Raw genomic sequence first — 21604 nt, forward strand, 5'->3', positions numbered from 1 at the left:
GAAAGAAAGAAAGAAAGAAAGAAAGAAAGAAAGAAAGAAAGAAAGAAAGAAAGAAAACCTTTACCTCAAATGCAGCGCAGGACTTGATTGGGTAGAGGTAAAGGTTGGTGATGACGTGTGGCCCAGGTTCCCCATCCAGGACTTCTGGAGTTTTCTCTGAAGAATTCTGCTGGGTTCCAGTGGCCTCATGCAAACATGGGCACCAACGCTAGGCACCAGTGAGTGAGTCATTCCAACCCCCGGAGTCCATGGCAGCATGCGCTTCCTGAGCCTGACCCTCTGCTGATAGGGCTCCGGTGTCCCCAGCTCCAGCCTGAGGGACAGGCTGACCACTGGATGAGTGCAGGCGGGTGGCTATGATGAACCTGAGAAAGGCCTGGGCGTCCTCAAGTGTGGACATGTACCCAAACGAAATCCTCACAGATCCTGTAGGCTGCCCATCTATGAGGTCCACATTGTCACCACAGACATGACCAGCCTAAAATAAGGGGGAATGGATCAACCGGAGTGGTTCTTTTCTCATAGATAAATTAGAAAAAAAATTAAAAACAAATTGTGTTTATTTTTAAACTAATCCAGGAAAACAGAACTGCAATGCCCTATGTGCTATGTCTGAGACAGTGCCATTATGCATACTCAGGAGCCCATGCTCTGAACCTGTCTTTACTCAACTGTAAATGGGGGTAAGTCCAAACCTTAAGAGCCTTTAAAAAGTTTAACAGGGGACCGGCAGGGAGCATGGTGGTTGAGCACTGGATTCCTACACTGTTGACCACGGTTCAAGTCCTGGACCCGGCAGCTTGCTTTTTTACTTTCCCTCTCCCTCTCTCCCTGTATCTCTCTCTGGTCAGATTAAAAAATAACAATAAATAAATAAATAATTTTTTAAAAAGTTTAACCACCACTCTATTACCTGGTAGTTAAGGCAGCCAGATCCCAAATGGCCAACCCCACAGTTCGAATCCTGGATCCTGCAGCTTGAGAAATACACCAGGTGGGTGTGTGTGCATGCCCCAAATTCCAAAAGGATTAGAGGAGAAACGATTGAAGCATGGTCACACACACACACACACACACACACACACACACACACCGGTGGAGTCACCTTCTCACTTTCTCTTTCTCTCTCTTTCTCTGGCAAATACACAAACATTCTCTAACCAATTAAAAAAAAAAAAAAAAAAAGAAGTTCAACAAATTCAGCCACCATGGCATTGCAGCAATGCAAGGACCCTGCTCGGCAGAAAGCCATGTGGCTGGAAACATGTTGAAATCCTCAGGTCAGCTGGAAAATATGTTAGGCATGTACATAAGCCCCCGGGATCCTGAGGAGGCTTGGAAGGTTGGGGGAAAGGATCATGGCATGAGACCCTGTCAAAGTGCCTCTCTCTCTCTCTCTCATGTACTATCACACTTCAAAAATAAATAAATAAATACATGTTTAACAGAAGTATTTCAAGGAAAGCATCTACCCAGAGCCAGATGTAGTGCAGGCCACAGAGGGGCCAAAAGACACCAGAGTTTCAGAAGTACCAAAGAGTCAGCTTCATGGCCTTCAGGACTGAGATGGCAAGAACACCACTGGACACTCCCCTTCGCCTCTCTGTCCTGAAGGGAGGCCTGCGTCCCTGAGGGCTACCTCTTGACCAGAGGGAAAGGCAGAGATGCTGCCCCTGAAAATAACCACCCCAGGCCCCTGCAAGGCCAAAGTCAGCCTGAGTGCCACGCAGGGAGGTAGGAACAGGAAGAAGGATTTTGGTGTCCAAGCTCGGCCATCCTGGACACATCCGCAGGACTCTAGACCACTGGTCAGTAGGGTGCATTAGCCATCCTGGACACATCCGCAGGGCTCTAGACCAGTCACCAAAGAGATGGAGCCATGGCAACCCCCCCCCGGTAAAATATCATATCTGGACTCCATTAATTTGTGCTCTACGCCTCTTTTTCTCTCCTTTTCCTCTCAGTCCCCCTCTCCTTCTCTCCTTTTTTTCCCAGCGCTCTCTCTTTTTAAATAAAATCCAGACCATCATCAGTCAGGACCCAGTATACACAATATTTAGTGGCAATTAAAAAAAGAAAAGCTTTTCCAAAGTAGAAACTATTCCAAAATAAATAAGGGCTCTTTGCCAGTCAAACTATTCTCATGAAATGATTCAAAACTGTCTGTGCTCTGAAGTGAAAACCTCAGTGCAGGGAAGAGACAAGGAAGGGGGCGATCTGGGAAACGCCCCACTCCACACCCAGCCCAGAGGGTTGTGCCCTAGGAAAGCAGAGCTAGGGAAGGGAATGTACCAGCACACCCTTGATCACGCCCCTCTCTGTCTTCCCGTTTCCACCCTCAAAGTTAAATGTGAATCAGAAAGTACTGCCATAGAAATAGAATCTTGAAGAGTTTTCCATTTGTGCTGACTCTCCTATTTCCTCTGTACATCCACAGAGGAGGTGTGGAGAGATGAGTCCTCAGGACCACCCTCCCCCGACACGCAACCCACCACTAGTGCAGCTGGTGGCATCGACAACAGCACTTCGCCAACCCGCATCTTTTTTTTTTTTTTTGAGAGGTTTTTCACTATAGGTGCTTGCGCTCACCAGACAGACAGAGAGAGACAGAGAGACAGAAAGCAAGAAATCACCCCCCAGGGGGGATGGTCACGCCACAATCCCTTCTCCTCCATTCTCCTCTCGGGATCTTGGGCACGCACGCACACGCGCCCGGCGTGAGTTTTAAGTCACCCGGTCCAGGACGCGAACCACGGTCGACTACATGGGAGTTCAGCAACATGGCCATTACGCTAACTGCTGGTTCCCCCAACCCGCATCTTGACCCCTGGTTCCTGTACCAACCTGGTGATGCTTCTTGACCATCTCATTGCTTATCCGCAGGTGTCTCTGGCAGGCCCCAGTGTTACAGAAGCAGCCAGTCCGCACGTGGATGTTGTAAAGACTGGCCATCTTATCCACCTGTGTGTTTAACATGACATGGGAACACTGTTGAAAATGTCCAGTTTTATTCTGATTGCCTGGGAGAAAGTTTCAGTTCAGCATTTAAAACTCTCTTTCCTACCTATAAAATGTTAATATATGGCCAGCCCCCTAGTCTTCAGGTTAAGGGAGCTGGATCCCACATGGCTAACCCCAGTTTGAACCTTTGCCATGGCAGGTTAAAAAACACACCAGAGGGGGACCAGCAGTTGGCTTAATGGCTATGTCACTGGACTCCCACATGGTTGACCACGGTTCAAGTTCTGGACCTGGTGGCTTAAACTCACATTGGGCGGGTGTGTGTGTGTGTGAGTGTGTGTGTGTGCCCAGGATCCTGAGAGGAGAATAGAGGAGAAGGGATTGCGGCATGGCCATCCCCCGGGGGGTGATTTCTCGCTTTCTGTCTCTCTGTCTCTCTCTGTCTTTCTGGCAAGTGCACGCGCCCTATAGCAAAAAACCTCTCCAAAAAAAAAAGCTCACCAGGGATTAGCTTGTGTATTTCAAACCTCAACAGGATGGAGAAACAGAAGAAAAGGGATTGCAGAGTGATTATGCCTCATTGGGGGGGGGGTACTTTCTTCCCCTCTTTCTCTCCCCCTCTGTGTCTCTCTAGTAAGCACACTCACCCTCTGGCAACTAAAAAATAAAAAGAAGTTATTACAAGCCAGAAATTCTGTGCTAAAAATGCCATGATCTGTCTGTGCTATTTTCTTGTGTCTTCCCTCACTGACAAGCTATCTGCTGTCTCCTTCCACTGCTGTCAGAACTGGCCTGTTTCCGCTTGGAATTTACCACTTCTAGCTGAGTAAAGAGGGGTGGAGGGGACTGGCAGGTGGCATGTTAGTTAAAGCACTGGACTCCCACATGGCTGACCACGGTTTGAGTCCTGGAGTGCCTTGGTTTCTCACTTTCCCTTTCTCTCTCTCTCTAGTTAAAAATAATAGTAATTAATAAAATAAAATCATGTTAAAAATAACTTTTTAAAAAGAGACAGATGTAAAACTAGATAGCCATGGTTGTTGGAACTGAGGGTAAATGAGCTTTTACAATTCTGTGTGTGAGGGCCGGGTAGCCTCTCCAACAGGGCGTGGGCTTTATCCAGAACTCATAGGTCCTTACTGCAAACTTCAGGGCTCAGTAAGACTTCCAAGTTCCAGACAAGTACAATTCTGTTGTAAAATGTCAATAAGATGAGAAGAAAACCCACCTGGGAGTAGCCAATGATGTTGCCGTTGTCATCTAGCACATTAAAATTGATGATTGGACCCTGAGCCTCAGGGTCACTGAACCCTGAATCATTGTAAATCTGCACGACAGGAGCTCCATTGGGGTAGCGGAGAGAGGACAGGGCAGTGTAGGTGTACTGAGCCAAGGTGAAGGTGTGCTGCTTTATATTCTCCATTCCACCTCAAATCCAGTATGAAATGCAAAGAGGATCATGCATAAAATTATATGAAATCGTACATAAAATTACATACAATTCACTCACTCACTGTTAAGAAAACGAGCTCATATATGGAAATCTAGAACTCATATTAATTATTTGAAATATCTGTTAATAGTGCATGGTACTGGGGCCAGCAGGCAGCATGATGATTAAGGTGCTGGATTACCATCTGGCCAACCGTGGTTAGAGTCCCGGACCTGATGGCTTGCTTTCTCACTTTCTCTCTCTTTCTGTATCTCTTTGATCAAATTAAAAAATAATAATAAGCAAAATGAAATAAATAATTCTTTAAAAAAAAAAAAAAAGTAAATGGTAGTGCCCTTATAACAAATGGTTAGGTCTTTGGTACTGAATGACAGTTTTCCACTCCTGTTTCTATGGAATTTCCATAGACATTCTCGTCATCCTCTTTTTCTTCTTTCAGTACTGTTATTTACATTGTTATATTCATACAATTTAGATTTCTTGGTAACCAATCACAGAAAGATACAACTTTTTCTCTCAACGTATCATTATAAATTTTTTTTTACTCCTTTATTTTATGATAGAGCACACACACAAGCATATGGGAGAGAGAAAGGAGCCCCTTCCTCCAGTCCTTGGGCCCACGGGATCCCAGATACCTGTGCACAGGCCTTGTGCAGACAGACCTGTTTCTTTGGTTGCTTGTTCTTGGTAATGTTTAAATCATGTGCATATTATACAAAATAATTAAGGATATGTGCTTCAGACGGATGAAACTTGAAAGCATCAAACTAAGTGAAATAAGCCAGAAATGAAAGGACAAAAATACCATGTTATCCTCTTAATGAGGGACCGAGAACAGGCAAACTCACAAAGACAGAAAGTACTGGGACGTCAGAAAAGTCATGAGGTATTTTTCTATGTCTTTCTATGCAAAAATGCATTGTGACTTCTCCAACACCCCGATAGAGGTTTCTAAGAGCTGGGGGAAGATGGAATGGGGAATTACTCTTTCCTGGGTAGTTTCCATTTCGGATGATGAAAACATTCTGGAGATTTACAGTGGTGATGGCCACATGACCCATGAATGTGTTTACAGCCACTGTGTGTACACTTGAACATGGCTAGAATGGTATGATGTTTGCTATGTGTTGTATATTGCATTAACCACAATTCTTTTTCAAATTATAGACTGGCATTGTCAGGGTTCATTCTGAGGAGCCCCTGACCCTGGTATTCCCTAACGCCTGCATGCTGGGTGCCTGGGTAATACCTTTCCTTGGAAGGTGCTCCTTTCTCACTGTTCTCTGTGCTATCTCCTCCCTCTGTCCTGGGTGATGCCCACACACTGCCACCAGGTCAGCCCTCTCTTCCCAGGAATCCTGTCTGCCCCAGCATTAGGCTAAGGCTGAGGGCCTGAAGGGTCTCCTTATTGTGATGACAGAGAGGAAGGGCTGCCTAACTGCTGAGCTGTGCTCTTGGTGCACCAGAGTCCTGTCCCCACTTGGCTAGTACAGGCAGCAACCCCAAGTCCAGAAGCTTAGCCTCCGGCAGGGCCCCCCCCAGGGACACAGCATGCTACGCTCTTCTGGTCTTGTACCTCTGTGTCCTGTCTCAGCCTCATGAGGTGGGAAGTTGCACGTGTCTGTGTATCAGACCCTGGCAAGTGCCCCTGCCAGCTCATGCATGCCATGCACTTGCCAGGATGAAAGGCGTGCTTCATGCCAAGGCAGTCAGCAGAGACGATGCTTGGCCCTGGGGTTAAGCATCAGCATGACCTGGGTTTGAATCCTGGTAGTCCCAGTTACCAGCTTCCTGGGAAGGCAAGTGACCTGAACACCAGCTCCTTCATGGGCAAAGCAGGCCCATCACGTAGTGGGGCTACAGGAGGGTCCAGAGAGGTGAGAGCTGAATAAGGCCTTGTGATCTGTAACCATCTCCCGTCCAGGCACCAAGGACTGCTCGTCCTTTTCTATGGAGCTATGAATCTCCCAATTTAGGATGTCTTCTACCTGTTAAAATGTTTTTTCAGCTGATATATAACAAATAACCTGGAAAACCCCTGCCTCATTCTCTTGCTCTCGGAAGTCCCTTTGAAGTTACTGAGAATCAGACATAACTATGTTCAGTGCTCAGCAACCATGTGACACACCTTTCACAGACTCTGAATCACACCATGCCAGGGCTCCCTCAAGGTCACAGGCTACCAGAGCAAATTCCCCACGGTTAAAATGTCCACTAACCTGTAAGGCGCTCCAGGGCATCAAATCCGTGTTTTAGCGCTATAACATCCAGGAACGAGATGGTGCCATCTTCAAATCTATGACATGGTGAGAGGGACAAGGCCAAGCTGTGGCTGACACAATCCATGTGCACTTACGGCAGGTAACAAGGTGTGGATTCGGGGCTTAGCCACAGCCTGAGCTCTATAAAACTCTGCTCTCGGCCCCAGGAGAGGGGGCTTACGTACCAAGGCCGTCTGGCTGCCTCTGGCTCTGACCCACTCTGTAGCTTTGTCAAGTTGCTCCAAACTTCCCAGGGAAGTCTGGTCATGGCAATAAAGGGCCCTAACATAGTCACACCCTCAGACATTTATGAGACAAAACCTCAGGTCTCATAAACTGTTGAAATACTGCCCTCTGAGCACAAGAGGACACCACTGGGAGGGTACCAGTTCAGCGTGATCAACCTTGCAGTTAGGAGATTCTTAACAGAGAGTCTACCATTCCAAAGTTCATGGGACCACAAGTTTTTGTTCAAATTACAAGACTTTCATTAATACAGCAATGCATGATTATCAAAGTGTTATATCTGTATTTCATAATTATTCAGCAAATCTAAACTGCTCGACCTACTGTGGTGCCAGGCACTGTTCTAGGTGATAGGTACAGCAGTGAACGAGACAGGTAAAACCCCTGCTTCCCAGTGCTTACCTTCTCCTGAGAACACAGACACACAGAGCAAAACCAACTCGCACACAGAGAAACCAAACAAGCATGCAGCCGGGTGGTGGTGAGCACCACGGAGAAGATGCGTAAGCAGGAAGGGGAAGGGACCGGCACCGCTTTAGATGAGATGGTCATAGCAAGCCCTCTCTGAGGACGATGATTCAACCAGATACCAAAAATGTCAGGGAGCAAGGCAAAGAGCTAGTTTTTAAATCAGCCAAGTTCAAAGCTTCCCAGGAAACCCACATCCAGGAGAGGGTACAACGAAGGCCCTGAGCAGGAGACCGCCACACGGCAGGAACAGATCAGGACTGGACAGGAGCCAGCAAGGGGGACGGGGCAGGAGATAAGAATTGGAGATGCAGGATCTTCTGAAGTGCGGGAGAGCTCTGTACAGAGAAGTGACACAATGGAACCTACCCTTTAGTGAGAGTCACTTAAACAAGGGGGTTGCCATGGGGAGAACAAACTACAGGGGTGAGGGAGGAGGCCAAGGGATACGGAGGAGGTCTCCACAGACATCCAGGTCAAAGACAGTGAGCAGGCTATGAGAAATAGTGATTGACTGTTTAAAAAAAATAATTGGAATAATAATAACAATGATTGGGAAAAATAATGAAAAGATACTGAATGATGAAGTGGGGAGATTAATGTCTCTGTATTGACTGACATGCATGGCATTCCCTCTTGAAAAAGCAATGCAATACACTATAAAGTTATATGCAATCCAATGTAATATAAACAAGATTATGATTATGATGATAATAAAAAAATAAATAATTTTTTTAAAAAAGACAGTGAGCAGGCTTATGCAAGCCGAAGCTTTCGATGGGAACACTGTGTTTTGTATTTTAATAACACTAAGATTTCCTCAAAACATGGTTATTGCAGTGTTAAATCCCTTGTTGATTAATCACTAATGAGTTAGCATTTTTTAAAATTATTTCCTTTATTTTATTTTTAACTGGACCAGAGTAAGACGTACATAGAGAGAAAGAGAAAGCGAGAAAGCAAACCGCCAGATCCAGGACTTGAACTGTGATCAACCATGTGGGAGTCCAGCACCCTTAACCACCACACCATCTGCCAGCCCCATGAATTAGTATTAGTCAAGTAATTATCAACTATTGATTAATTGATTTAGAAATTAGCATATAACCAATCATTAAGTTATACTATTAGCTAATAATGACTTAACTGTTAGTTGGTCAATAATAATCTTTTCTTTTATTTTCTTTTGAGAGGTTTTTGCTATAGGGTGCATGAGCTCATCAGAAAGTCAGAGAGAGACAGAGAGACAGAAAGTGAGAAATCACCCCCCAGGAGGGATGGCCACACCGCAATCCCTTCTCCTCCATTCTCCTCTAGGGATCTTGGACACACATGCACAGGCGCCTGGTGTGAGTTTAAGCCACTGTGTCCGGGACTCAAGCCACAGTTGACTACATGGGAGTCCAGCAACATAGCCATTACACCAACTGCTGGTCCCAAGTAATAATCTTATCTTTATTCATGAGACATGTGTGCACACATGCAAGAGTGATAGAGAGAAAGAGGGAAAGATAAAAACTCTCCACAGGGTCTGGTCACACTGTGTTGCCTTTCCTCCAGTATCCAGGCCAGAGGATCTTGGGGATCCATGCCTGTGCTCAGTGTGTTTCAGACTGATCGGACTGGGAGTTGGAACCATGGTCACCATGTGGAATCCAGCTTCTGTTGAGCAGTATATCAACCCCATGCCATAGGGCTGGTCTAGTAACTATTTATTAATCAATAATTGATTAGCAAATTCAAAATGAGAGGGTTTGTTTTTTTGTTTTGTTTTGTTATTGTTATTGTTTTTTGTCTCTATCAAGGGTAATATTTCGCTGGGCTGTAAAATACAAAAGTTTAAGAATACGGTCCAGGTACATGGGACCAGCAGGGGGTGTAATGGTTATGATGCTGGACTTCACACAGTCTGCCGCAAGTCCTGGACCAGGTGGCTTAAAACACACCAGGCGTGTGTGTGTGTGTGTGCACGCACGCACACACGCACACACGAACCCAAAAGCCCGAGAGGAGACTGAAGGAGAAAGGATTGCAGTGTGGCCATCCACCCGGGAGGTGATTTCTTGCTTTCTGTCTCTCTTTGTCTCTCTGGTGAGTACATGCACCTTACAGCAAAAACGCTCTCATGGGGCCAGCAGTTGGTGTAACGGCTATGTCGTTGGACTCCCATGCAGTTGACCACAGTTTGAGTCCCGGACCCGGTGGCTTAAACTCACGCCAGGTGCGTGTGCATGCATACCAAGATCCCGAGAGGAGAATGGAGGAGAAGGGATTGTGGCATGGCCATTCTCCTTGGGGGAGACGGGGGGGGGGGTGATTTCTCACTTTCTGTCTCTCTGACTATTTCTGTCTTTCTGGTAAGTGCATGTGCCCTATAGCAAAAACCTCTCTAAAACAAACAAACAAACAAAAAAAGCGCTCTCTAAAACAAACAAAAAGAATGGAGTCCAGGTACATGTTTAGGTTGAGTATTTTTTAGAGAGATATTTTTGCTATAGGGCGCATGTGTTCACTAGAGAGACAGAGACAGAGAGACAGAAAACAAGAAATCAACTGCTATCAACTACATGGGAGTTCAGAGATGTAACCATTAAACCATCTACTGGTCCCAAGGTTGAGCATATTTTTTAAAGAAGTATTCATTTAATTTTATTTATTATTATTATTTTTAATTTGAGAATGATAATGGTGGGGAGGGATGAGAATGCAAGTTGCCAGGTCCAAGACTCAAACCGTGGGCAGCCATGTGGGAGTCCAGTGCCTTAACCACCTAGCCATCTGCCAGCCCTAGGTTGCATATTAAATCTCTTGAGTCCAAGGACCAGCAGATGGCGTATGGTTACATTGCTGGACTCCCATGTCATCAACCACAGTTTGAGTCCAGAACCTGGGCAACTTAAAATTCACACCAAGTGGGATCGGCAGGTGGCGTGGTGGTCTCCCATATGGATGACTGCATTTCGAGTCCTAGACCTGGCAACTTGCTTTCTCACTTTCTCACTTTCCTTCTCTTTCTCTCTCTCACTCACTCTGGTCAAATTAAAAATAAATAAATAAAGCTAAATAAAATAATTCTTAAAAACAAAAACAAAATCATGCCAGGCATTTGTGGGTATGTACCCAAGATCCTGAGAGGAAAATGGAGTGATTTCTTGCTTTCTCTCTCTTTATCTGTCTGTCTCTCTGGTGAGTGCACAGGTCCTATAGCAAAAATTTCTCTCTCAAAAAAAAAAAAAAAAAAAAAAAAAATCTTGGGTCCTAGTTCTAAATTCACAAGGAAAAGCTTCGATTTATAATAGCAAATAAGTATATTCTGCTTTCTGGGAATAGTGATTTGACATACACTGTAAAGTAATCCACCTGAATCAAAGGAAGGAGGTCTGGCCCAGCCCAGTCCACCCATCCCCTGACCCTTGATGACCTGCTCCCTTCTCTCAGCCTTTGGTGTCCTTTTGGCCAAACTAAGTTTGAGGCGCCATTTTGTTCTGCCTTTAATTTACATCATGTTGAGCTGCCTGTCATTCTTTCCAAACTTGGTTATGTCACCTGGTAAACTACCACATTTGGGTTCAAAGGTTTTACACTAGCATATTGTTTTAGAATTCCCCCCAACTGTGGAGCCAGCTCTCAGCCTACCTGTTAAGGAAGGCGGATCCCACACGGCAGACCATGGTTTGAGTCCTGGCCCCCAAAAATACACTGGGCATGTATGTTTGCATACCCAGAATCTTGACAGGATGGAAAAATGGAAGAGAAGAGATTGCAAGGTGATCACGCCCCTTTAGGGGATGCTTTCTCCCTCTGTCATACACTCTCTCTCTGTCTCTGGTGGGTGCATTATGCCCTCTGTCAATTTAAAAAAAAAAAAAGAATCTCTCCACTATAGAAAAGTCCTAAATAAGAGAGATATCAAGGGGGCCAGACAGTGGCACTGTGTAACACAGCTGGCTCTGTGAGGCCTCTCACCCTTCTGCTCACAGCTCTTCTCTGCAGGCTCTGGCCCTCCCGCAGCTCTGGGGAAGCCCACTGGGAAGCCCACAGACCTGAGCAGAGTTCACAGAGTCGCCTGCGACACACTGCAGGTGACCTCTGCCTCCCAGATCTGAGCCCTGCCGCCAGCCTGTACCTGCCAACAACATCCAACTTCTCTGACCTCAGGGCCCAGACCACCCCTTGCATAATCCTGCAGGTCACACATGTCAGCCCCTGGCCTTGCTGAACTCTAGCCAGCCACTCCCCAGGACGAGGTTACCTTTCAGCCACTGACTGTCTCGGGATATAGAAGTCTTCTCCTGCAAGGTAGGCAGCGGCCGTGCCTCCTCCAAAGTAGGTTTTCTGCAGAAGAGGAGCCACACTATGACTAACCAGCAGAGCACCCAGGCCAGTGGGGAACCCGAAGATCTTATAGAATGAGATGGGGACAAAGTCAGCCTGGTGAGTGGACAGGTCCAAAGGCGAGGTGCTCACATAGGATGCTGCGTCCAGCAGCACAAACCACTTCCCTGGAGTGCACAACGGGTTCATCCTCCTGGACTTGACCTCTTTTATCCAGGACAGGGGGTATCTTGTTCCAGAAAAATTACTCTGAGCCGGGTAACAGAAGAGATGTGGAAGCTGGCAGTCAGAGTCATTGGCCAAAGCACCTTGTTTCTCCACCAAACAGATGTCCTCTGGCCTGACAGGGGTGGACATGACGTTCCTGGCCGTGGTCACCTTCCTCATGCCCACCACGGAGGTGTGGCTGTCAGTGAGGTACCAGAACTGACTCCCGCTGCTCTCCAGGCCCCAGGACACCCATGGAAAGGCCTCAGCCACCAGTTTGAGAGCAGCGGTGCTCCCAGCTGTGAAGATCACACTGTAGTCATCTGGAGAGGTGTGAAAGTGTGCCAGGATCCTGCAAGAAGCACAGCATCACTGCACCACCTTGTCTTAGCTCCAGCACCTACTAAACATGGCATCTCCATCTGATAGCAAGGAAAATCCAGTAGGCTTTGCCACGACTGTGAAGGTGGAGCAGGGGCTGAGGAAGTCATGGCAGGAGAGGACACATAGGTGGCTGTGACAAAAATCCACAACAACCTTAATCTTAGTTGAAAATACCCTCTCCCTGGTGTTTTCCACCCAGCTCTGTTTTAACAAGTTTGTTTAGTTTTGTTTTAAGAGAGATTTTTGCTACAGGGTGCATGTACTTGCCAGAGAGGCAGAGAGACAAAAAGTGAGAAATCACCCTCCAGGGGGGTTGGCCATGCCACAATCCCTTCTCCTCTGCCATCCTCTCAGGATTTAGAGCACACACATGCACCCAGCATGAGTTTCAAGTCACTGGGTTTAGGACTCAAATCCTACTTGGCATGTGGGAGTCCAGTGATGTAGCCATTATGCCACCTGCTGGTCCCTGTTACAGTTCTAAGTTATCAACCTGTTATAAAATTGTTTTTAATGTTGGCAAGCCTAGAGCAAAACATAGCACTTTCAAATTTTATGTAATTTGAAATTGTGTTAATTCAAGTAATATCACCTGGAAATTGTCAGAGATGCTTTATTACAGGGCTGGTACCATGGCCTGATGGTTAGGGGAGCTGGATCCCACATGCCCAACTGCATAGCAACTTGAAATACATGCTGGGACGTATGCATGCCCCAAATCCCATCAGGATGGAGAAATGGAGAAGGAACTGTGGCATGACCACACCCCATTGGGAGGCGTTTTCTACCTTTCCCTCCCTGTTTCTCTGTGGCAAGAACATGTCCCCTCTGACAATTTTTAAAAAATGTATTATTACATGTAGAAAATAAAAAGGATTGTATAACATGTAATTACCAGTAAAAAGAGGGGAAACTATGTGAATGAAACAAGACACTTAATGAAACATCTTATGAAAAGGAATGCCAGAGAAATAGTGCTTTTCTTCTTTCTGAAAACAAGACTCAAGAAACTAAGTCACTCCTGTCACTTGGCACCAGTCCAGAGCCACACAGAACAGCTCGGAGCCATTCAGAGCCATGTACCTGTGCGTCTCATTTGCTCCACTCCGCACCTGCTCACTCTCACCTTCCTGACCCTGATATTTACCCTCGTGCACATGTTCCCTTTCAGCTGAATGTGGCTCTCCTGAAACCAGCTCAGAACTGCTGTGGGATGCAGGCAGGAGCTGCCGAGGAAGTCCATCCACCTAAGAGGCCTTGGGCAGGTGTTCCTGTTGCTCACCTGTAGCGCACCTGCTCCACAGTGTCATGGGTGAGCTTGCTGCTGATGTTCTGGCTGTGAGGATTACCTGGCAGGTCACAAAGAAAAAGCCGCTGAGTCACTTCTAATGGTCTCTTCTTTTACGGGTTCCTTCAAAACCCTCTTCCTCGGTTTCTCAACATGATCCCGGCAATTCCACTCTTAAGTGTCTACCCCCCCAAAAAAATGAAAGGCCCATACAAAGATTTGCACGTGAATGTTCATAGCAGTTTTATTCATAAAGTCAAGCTCTTGAAACAACACAAATTCCCATCAGCTGGTAAACAGATAGAAAAAGTAAGTTATATCCGTACAACGAAAAAGTATTTTGGCAACCAAAGAAACTACCGGCTATGTCATAAGTGAACTTCAAAAGAAAGCTAAGTTGGGACCAGCAGTTAGCGTAATGGCTATGTCGCTGGACTCCCACATAGTTGACTGCGGTTTGTGTCCCGGACCCGGTGGCTTAAAACTCATGCCGGGCGCGTGTGCGTGCATGCCCAAGATCCTGAGAGGAGAATGGAGGCGAAGGGATTGTGGCCATCCTCCAAGGGGTGATTCCTCACTTTCCTCTCTCTGTCTCTGTCTCTTTCTTTCAGGCAAGTGCATGTGCACCCTAAGACAAAAAAAAAAAAAAAAAAAAAACTCTCAAAAAAAAAAAATGCGTGGTGGTTAAAGGTGCTGGACTTGCACATGGCTGACCACTGTTCAAGTCCTGGACCTGGGGGCTTGCTTTCTCATTTTCTCTCTCTGTCTGATCAAACTGGAAAAAAATAATAATAAATAAAGTTAAATCGAATAATTCTTTTTTTAAAAAAAGAAAACTCTAGATGCAAAAGGCCACGTATTGTACGATTCCATTTACATGAACTGTCCAAGGGGCAGCCCTGTGACCTGATAGTTAAGGTGACTGGATCCTACATGGCCAACCATGGCTCAACTCTCAACCCCTATGACTTGAAAAACATGCTGAGTACATGTGTATGCACACCCAAAGTTCTGATAGGATGGAGAAACAGAGAAGGGATTGCAGTGTGATCACATGCCATTAGGGGGGTGCGTTCCCTCTTTCTATCTTTCTCTATCTCCTTATCTGTCTCTCTCTCTAGCAAATGTATCTGCTTTCTGACAATTAAAAAAAGAACTGTCCACTTACAGGCAACCATATAGCAATACAAAAAATAGTAGATTAGTGATTGCCAGGATTGGCAACTGAGATGAACTATATACCATATGGCCGTGAGAGATCTCACTAAGAATAAAAATATTGTAACTGATTTGTAGTGATGGTTGTTCCACTTGGTGAAATTTCTAATAATCACTGAATTATACACCCCAAATAGGCGAATTTTATGATCCATAAAATATAACTCAATAAAGCTGTTAGAACATAATAATTTTTTCAAGAATTATTTAATTTACCATTATTATTTTCTTTTTAAATTTGCTATAGGGCATGTGTGTTCACCAGAGAGAGAGAGAAAGTGAGAAAGTAAGCTGCCAGGTCTGAGGCCTGAACCGCAGTCAGCCATGTAGGAGTCCAGTGCCCCAACCACCATGCCACCTGCCAGCCCCAAAACATACTAATTTTTAAAAGAGGTTTTTGCCTTAGGGCATGTGTACTCGCCAGAGAGAGAGAGAGAAGGCAGAGACAGTGAGAGGGAAAGTGAGAAATCACCCCCCGCCCCAGGGAGGATGGCCTCACTGCAATCCCTTCTCCTCCATTCTCCTCCTAGGATCTTAGGTACATACACACACACTTCCACCTGGTGTGATTTTCAAGCCACCAGGGGTAGGACTCACACTGTGGTCAGCCATGTGGGAGAGTCCAGTGACATAACAACAATGCCATCTGCTGGTCCCAACACACCAATTTTTACAAACTATCTTGTTGGGGCCAGACAGCGGCACAGCAATAAGGCAACCCTCGGCAAGGCTAACCAACATAGGAAGGTCCGGGTTTTCATCTGGCCCTCCCTGAATAGGTTGGGCATGCAGTGCCACATTCCAGGCTTTGCTAAAGCTGTGGTGGATCATGCAAGAAGACCCCATTAAGAGTGCCTGTCTCTGTCTCTTCCTATCTCTCTCTCTTACTCTCAGAAGAAATAAATAAATAAATAAATAAATAAATAAATAAATAAATAAATAAATAAACAAACGTCAGCCAGCCCTGTAGCCTAGCAGTTAAGGGAGCCAGATCCTACGTGGTCAACTGCTCCTAGCGTTCTGGCTACAACAGCTTGAAAGCCATGTGGGCACATGTGTCTGAGTGCCCAAAATCTCAACAAATGGAGAAATGGAGGAGAAGGGATTGAAGTCTCACTTGTCTCTGATGAAAGCATACACCCTCTGGCAATTAAACACTCTTCTTTAAAATCTCCACTCACTAATAAAACAAGATGGGATCCAGGAAGAGGAATTGGGGTTGGAAGTCAGCTCAGAGGCAGCCAGGGCAGTGCAAGAGCTTTTGTACAAGTCCCCGGCAGGGCCAGTGATCTGTTATTTAATGCCAGACACCACCACTTCATCTTGGCCCCCATCTGGTGCCTCCCATCACCGCTACTGGCACTGTTCTTGCCAAAACACATCAACTTCCCCTCCAAATAGGTGAAGGGGGCTATCATGCCTCCTCATGGCTGACCCAGCTCAAGGGCAAAGCCCTTCCCAGTTCCATTCTTCCCCTGTTGAGTTCTAGTTTGTCTCCCCTCCACGGCAACGTGGCAGCTCATGCTACATATTGCCAACCCCACTGCCACTCTGCAGATAGACTCCCGTGGCACCCGGCACCTTTGTTCACAGCCCTTCACACACTTGGCAATTACATGTATCTGAAAATCAGGTGAGAAAGTTCTTATCTTCCAGGACTAAACCACAGTCTCTACAAAGAAACGGTGTTTATTTTGTTCCCTTTATAGCACCATATCCCCACACCATAGTGGCTCAGTAAGTATGGAGTCAGTGAGTGAATGAATGAATGAATGAACTTGCCTCCTGCTGCCCTACCCTCTGTACTGTACCAGTCCCACCAAGTCACTTACCACCCCCAGATCCAGCACCTTTGTACCTCTGTGCCCTTCCTGACACTTACCCCTTCTCCTGGAAGGTCTAGGTGCATCCCTGAACCAGTTCTTCCTACCCCGTACATGTGTACGATACACAATAGCGTTCGCATACATGTTTGGGGTAGGGAGTAAACCCCACATTTATTAAGCATAAGTATGCTTAATACAGGTTAATGCAGTTGGCTTGAGTCAATTGGCACATTTTTCTTTACCATATACATTCTCCATGAGATCTCTAGTGAAGTTGGCAAGCTGGCTCTCGGGGAACAAGGTGGCTCCTGCATGGTCAAGGTAGACAGTGCCTGAAAGAAAACACAAAATAATGCTAGGGGGTTTTGTTCATAGGTGTTTCAGTCATTTTGCCTAAATCTGGTTTGCCTGAGCCTGGCCAGTTCCATTCGATGCATTCAGACGTCACACCAAGCCATGGGTTTCTCTGAGCCTCTTGATACATGCTTCTCACTCCGAGTGCAGGCATGAGCAATGGGAAGCACACTTCAGTGTTTAAGGACCTGAACACCCTCAGAGCATTTTCTAAAGAACCAGCTCCCTCAGCTCTCTCTTTGAACCTGGAGCAGCGGCCCATGTGGAGGAGTGACCGGCAGACATGTGCAATGTGTGACAGCAGACTGACTATGACACATGCCCTGTTCTGGGCTTCTGTGCAGCCTCCCTGAGGGATGAACCTGAGGCTGCTTTCCCACACTCTGCTCAGCAACCTTTAAGCCTTGAACACTGCAAGAGCTGCAAAGAATTTGAGAAATGAGCCTCCCTCATAAAGAGAGATGCAAATTTATGGTTTATGGATTAGACTGGCAGAGATCAAAAGGTTAAGTAGCTCACTGTGTGGGTGAGAGTGTGGGGAAACAAGCCCACAGGCACAAGGCTGGTGGGAGGGTAAACTGGAACAACTTCTTTATGGACAGCAGTTTGTCAATATCAATTGCCCTTTAAAATGTAGGCACTCTCTGATCTATCACTAGCAGTTCCTCTTCTAGGAGTTTATCTTATAAATATCTACACTATCTATCTATCTATATTCAGTGATGGGCCAGCCAGAGGTATGATGTTAAAATAACTGGAGCCCCCGCATGAAAGCGGTATAAGTCTCAAACCCAGTGGCTTGAGAAACACACTGTGTGTGTGTGTGTGTGTGTGTGTACTCAAAATCCTGAGAGGAGGGAGGAATGAAAGAGAAGAAGGATCAGCAGTTGGTATAACGGTTATGTCGCTGGACTCCCATGTAGTCGACTACAATTTAAGTCCCAGACCCGGTGGCTTAAACTCACACTGGGCATGTGTGTGTGTGTGCCCAAGATCCTGAGAGGAGAATGGAGGAAAAGATACAGAAGTGCAAAGGTACCAAACCAAAATAAAGGCTTTTGTTCACCCAGGCACTGAGGCCTTCCAGTGTGCATGTGAAGTCACAGTGCACGATGAGCACGGAAGGCTTCTGGGGAGCACCATGCCCCATGCCACAGTCTTCTGCAGGACTAGGAAGCTACTTGGAAGAGGGCTGCTTTGGCCTTTAGTCCAGTAGATGATTTTTCTTTTTTTCTTCTTTTTTTTTTTTTTTTTTTTTTTTTTTTTGAGAGGTTGTTGCACGTGTGCTCATCAGAAAGAGACAAACAGAAAGCAAGAAATCACCCCCCAGGGGGGATAGCCACGCCGCAATCCCTTCTCCTCCACTCTCCTCTTGGGATCATGGGCACACATGCACATGCGGCTAGCGTGAGTTTAAGCCACCGGGTCTGGGACTCAAAACCTCAGTTGACTACATGGGAGGCCAGTGACATAGCCATTACGCCAACTGCTGGTCCCTCCAATAGGTGATTTTTTTTTAATTTATTCATTTTCTACATTAATTCACTATACACCATCACAACACACAAATGAACTTTCCATCCAAAATACACTGTGCATTGGCTCAATCAAGCACATCAACATACATGTCCTCAGCAAATAATTTTCCAATTCTTATGTCCTGCATACCTTGCCTTTTGTTTTGCCATCCTTGATTCCTCATCCCCCACCCTCTGCTATGTCCCATCCTCCTCCCCCATTGTCCCTGGCATTCATGGTTGCCCTCCATGAATAGGTGATTTTTAAAATTACTTTATTTAATTTTATTCATCACCATTTCTTCTGTCATTTTGACCACAGAGCAAGAGAGACAGAGAAAGCAAACCACCAAGCCAAGGACTTGAACCATGGTCAGCCATGTAGGAGTCTGGCGCCTTAACCACTATACCACCTGCCGGCCCCCCAACAGATGATTTTGAAGGAAAAAAATGTAAAAGGCTGATAATGTTAGCTCAGTCAGAGAGCTAATCTTAGGAGGTCAGGCATCATAGTGGCTAACAGTATAGAACCCAAGTCAAGCAGCTTGAATTAAATCCTGACTCCACCACCTGGACATCTGTGGCCCTGTTTCTTCATCTGCAAGTGAGATGAGGATTAGACGAGTCAGTAACAATGGTGGCACCCATGCCCACAGGAAACACTCCACAGGTTTAGCCGTTATTAGAATTAGCAAGTGACCTCAAAGCCAATTGCTACCACATCTTCTTCAAGAAAGGGAATTCCAGGGTCTCTTTTTGGTCATTTCCTTTCCATTCTCAGTTCCACACTTTAAGGTGCCAAGAACAACTTGAAGCATAGCTGTATACTTTTTTCTTTTTTTTCATTGCCAGAGGGCTTGTGTGCTCACATGCTTTCAAGAGAGAGAATCCCTCAGTGAGGCATGGTTATGCTGCAATCCCTTCCATTTCACTTCTTCATCCTATTTGGATTTTGGGTACACACACAAACACACATGCCTGGCATGTTTGCCAAGCTGCAGGGCTGGGATTTGAACCACAGTTGGCCATGTGGTACCTGGCTCCCTTAATCTTTAGGCTATGGGCTGACCCAGCACTGTATATTCAACATGCTCCCTTCCCTACTACAAGAACATTTCCATATAAACTACGGGAAAACATTTCGGCACTTAAAAGTTAAACATTTAATTATCCAGAGCCACCACTTAACCAAGTAAGTTCTCAAACTGGCAGAAAAACTTCCTGTGGGGAGGGGAAGTAAGAAGAGGCGAAGGTTATATTTTTTTGGTTTGGTTGGTTTGTTTGTTTGTTTGGTGGGGGGGGGCGTTGGTTTGTTTTCTCTGCTCTCTCTTTGGTTCATTTGTTTTCACAAGGAAAAAAAAAAATGATAGGTTCCAAGACTCTCTCTGAAGTGGAAGGGCTGTCAGTCCAGTGCACAAAAATCTACTTACACCATGATGTAGATGACATACCAAGAACTTGCACGGAATAAATAAAAGATGTGCCCAGCATTTCGACAAACTGGCAGATGTTAGAGGGGCTTTCAAAGTCAGCTTTGGGACCCCAGCTCCCTCATCTCAATTCTGCATTTGAGGGAAAAGGTGATATTCTCTGAGGAACAGGCATGAAACCAGGAGGGGCCCAGAACACACAGTGCTTCTGCCTTCCCAGGGGACTCTGGCAGGGAGAGGTTGGCCAGTGGTGGGTGTGAGGGCTCAGAGCTCCAGGGGATTTAGAGGATTAAGGAGGTGTGGTGCTGAGACAATTACTGAGCAATACAGCCTCTGGGATTGGCGTCCAATGAGTGGAGAGCCTCCCTCTCTCTGCACCTGTGAGTGCCATAGTGTCTGTTACTGCGCGGTAGGAAATTTCCAGATAAAAAGTTGAGAGAGAGAGAGAAGGAAAAGGGTGTGGGGTTCTCTTCAGTAGATGACTCTGCTCAGGGAAGAACGTGAAAGGAGTGAGAGAGGTCCACAAAAGACCCCTGTCTCCCTCCGGACTCTCCCTGTTTAATAGAGAAGCGAGTGCACGAAGAGGTGGCCTCAACCTCAACCCCCAATGGGAAAAAATAGTTGCCATTCAAAATGTGAGGAAATGAGCCAAAGAGAGCTGAAATCAGCCCGAAAAGTGAAGCCTGTCATGGCTGCTGGCGAGTGTCACCAATTGTTCATTGCAACAGAATACCACACTGTAACCCGGGTGCCCGGCTTCACGATCTAGATCCGCTCGCTAGCCAGCTGCTCCTCCCTGATCCTCTGGCACAGGCTCTGAGGCTCGAGGGAGCCGCACACTCAAGGTCCCTGGTACAACGGTGGGTCCCGACCCTGACGCTTGCGGCAGTGGGCTGCGGTCGGCCATCAGCAGACTGAGCTTGATTTCCAATTACACGAGCTCGTTCCGCCTTCCGGAACTCAAGACATGATGTGATCCCGGTCCTCCTGTCCAAATGACAGGTTCGCCCTGTTCTCAGAGGTCAAATGGCACGATTTGCTCTTTTTTTAATTTTAGTCCCCTAGTGAACTAGAACTCGGAGACATTGTTCGAACTCTGCAGGGGTGAGAAAAATGAAGTTTCGAAAATAAAAGTTGCAGACTATCCCAACTGAGTCTGAAGCGCCGCCAGGCCCGGACCGGCGCCCACAGAGTCGCTGTTCCAACCCGCGCTCCGGCCGCCCACGCACCGCTAAAGTCCCTTGTCTCGCATCCCATTTTGCAACCCCGGCTCCAGCTGGACTTTTAGGAGTGTGGGGTGGGGTGGGGTGGGGGTTGTGTAGTCTCGCAAGAGAGAGCAAGGAGAATCCTAAACTTTGTTCATAGAGGACGAGGGGACGAGGAACGGTGAAAAGAACTAGGTTGGTCCTGCCCGGCTGGGAAGTCTAAGGCGCAACAGAGGCAAGACATCGTGGGGCCACAGGTGGACAGGGAGCAGTCCCCAGCACGCAGACGCGCCGACTTACCCTCCTGGCATTGCGACTCAAAAGGCGCCCCAAGTGAGATCGCGCGCTCCCACTTAGAGCAAAAGCCCCTTCCAGGGACCGTGAGCCTGTCTCACCTGCCAGGCGGCCGAACTCGCGTTCCCGCATCTCGCTCAGGCCGGGCGGGCCG

General features: G+C 46.6%; 1 protein-coding gene across 1 annotated transcript in view; it reads right to left on the reverse strand.

The window, feature by feature from the left end:
- The window catches only part of MOCOS (molybdenum cofactor sulfurase), a gene marked incomplete at its 5' end in the record, with an annotated part of 52968 nt that extends 31364 nt beyond the window's left edge, over window positions 1-21604 (reverse strand). The window contains 8 exon segments of the mRNA XM_014588618.1: window positions 65-478; window positions 2845-2961; window positions 4190-4389; window positions 6637-6713; window positions 11645-12286; window positions 13601-13667; window positions 16893-16982; window positions 21552-21604. Coding sequence (XP_014444104.1) covers window positions 65-478; window positions 2845-2961; window positions 4190-4389; window positions 6637-6713; window positions 11645-12286; window positions 13601-13667; window positions 16893-16982; window positions 21552-21604 — 1660 coding nt within the window.

This window comes from Tupaia chinensis, unplaced genomic scaffold (genome assembly GCF_000334495.1).
Source record: "Tupaia chinensis unplaced genomic scaffold, TupChi_1.0 Scaffold000290_1, whole genome shotgun sequence".
Lineage (NCBI taxonomy): Eukaryota > Metazoa > Chordata > Mammalia > Scandentia > Tupaiidae > Tupaia > Tupaia belangeri.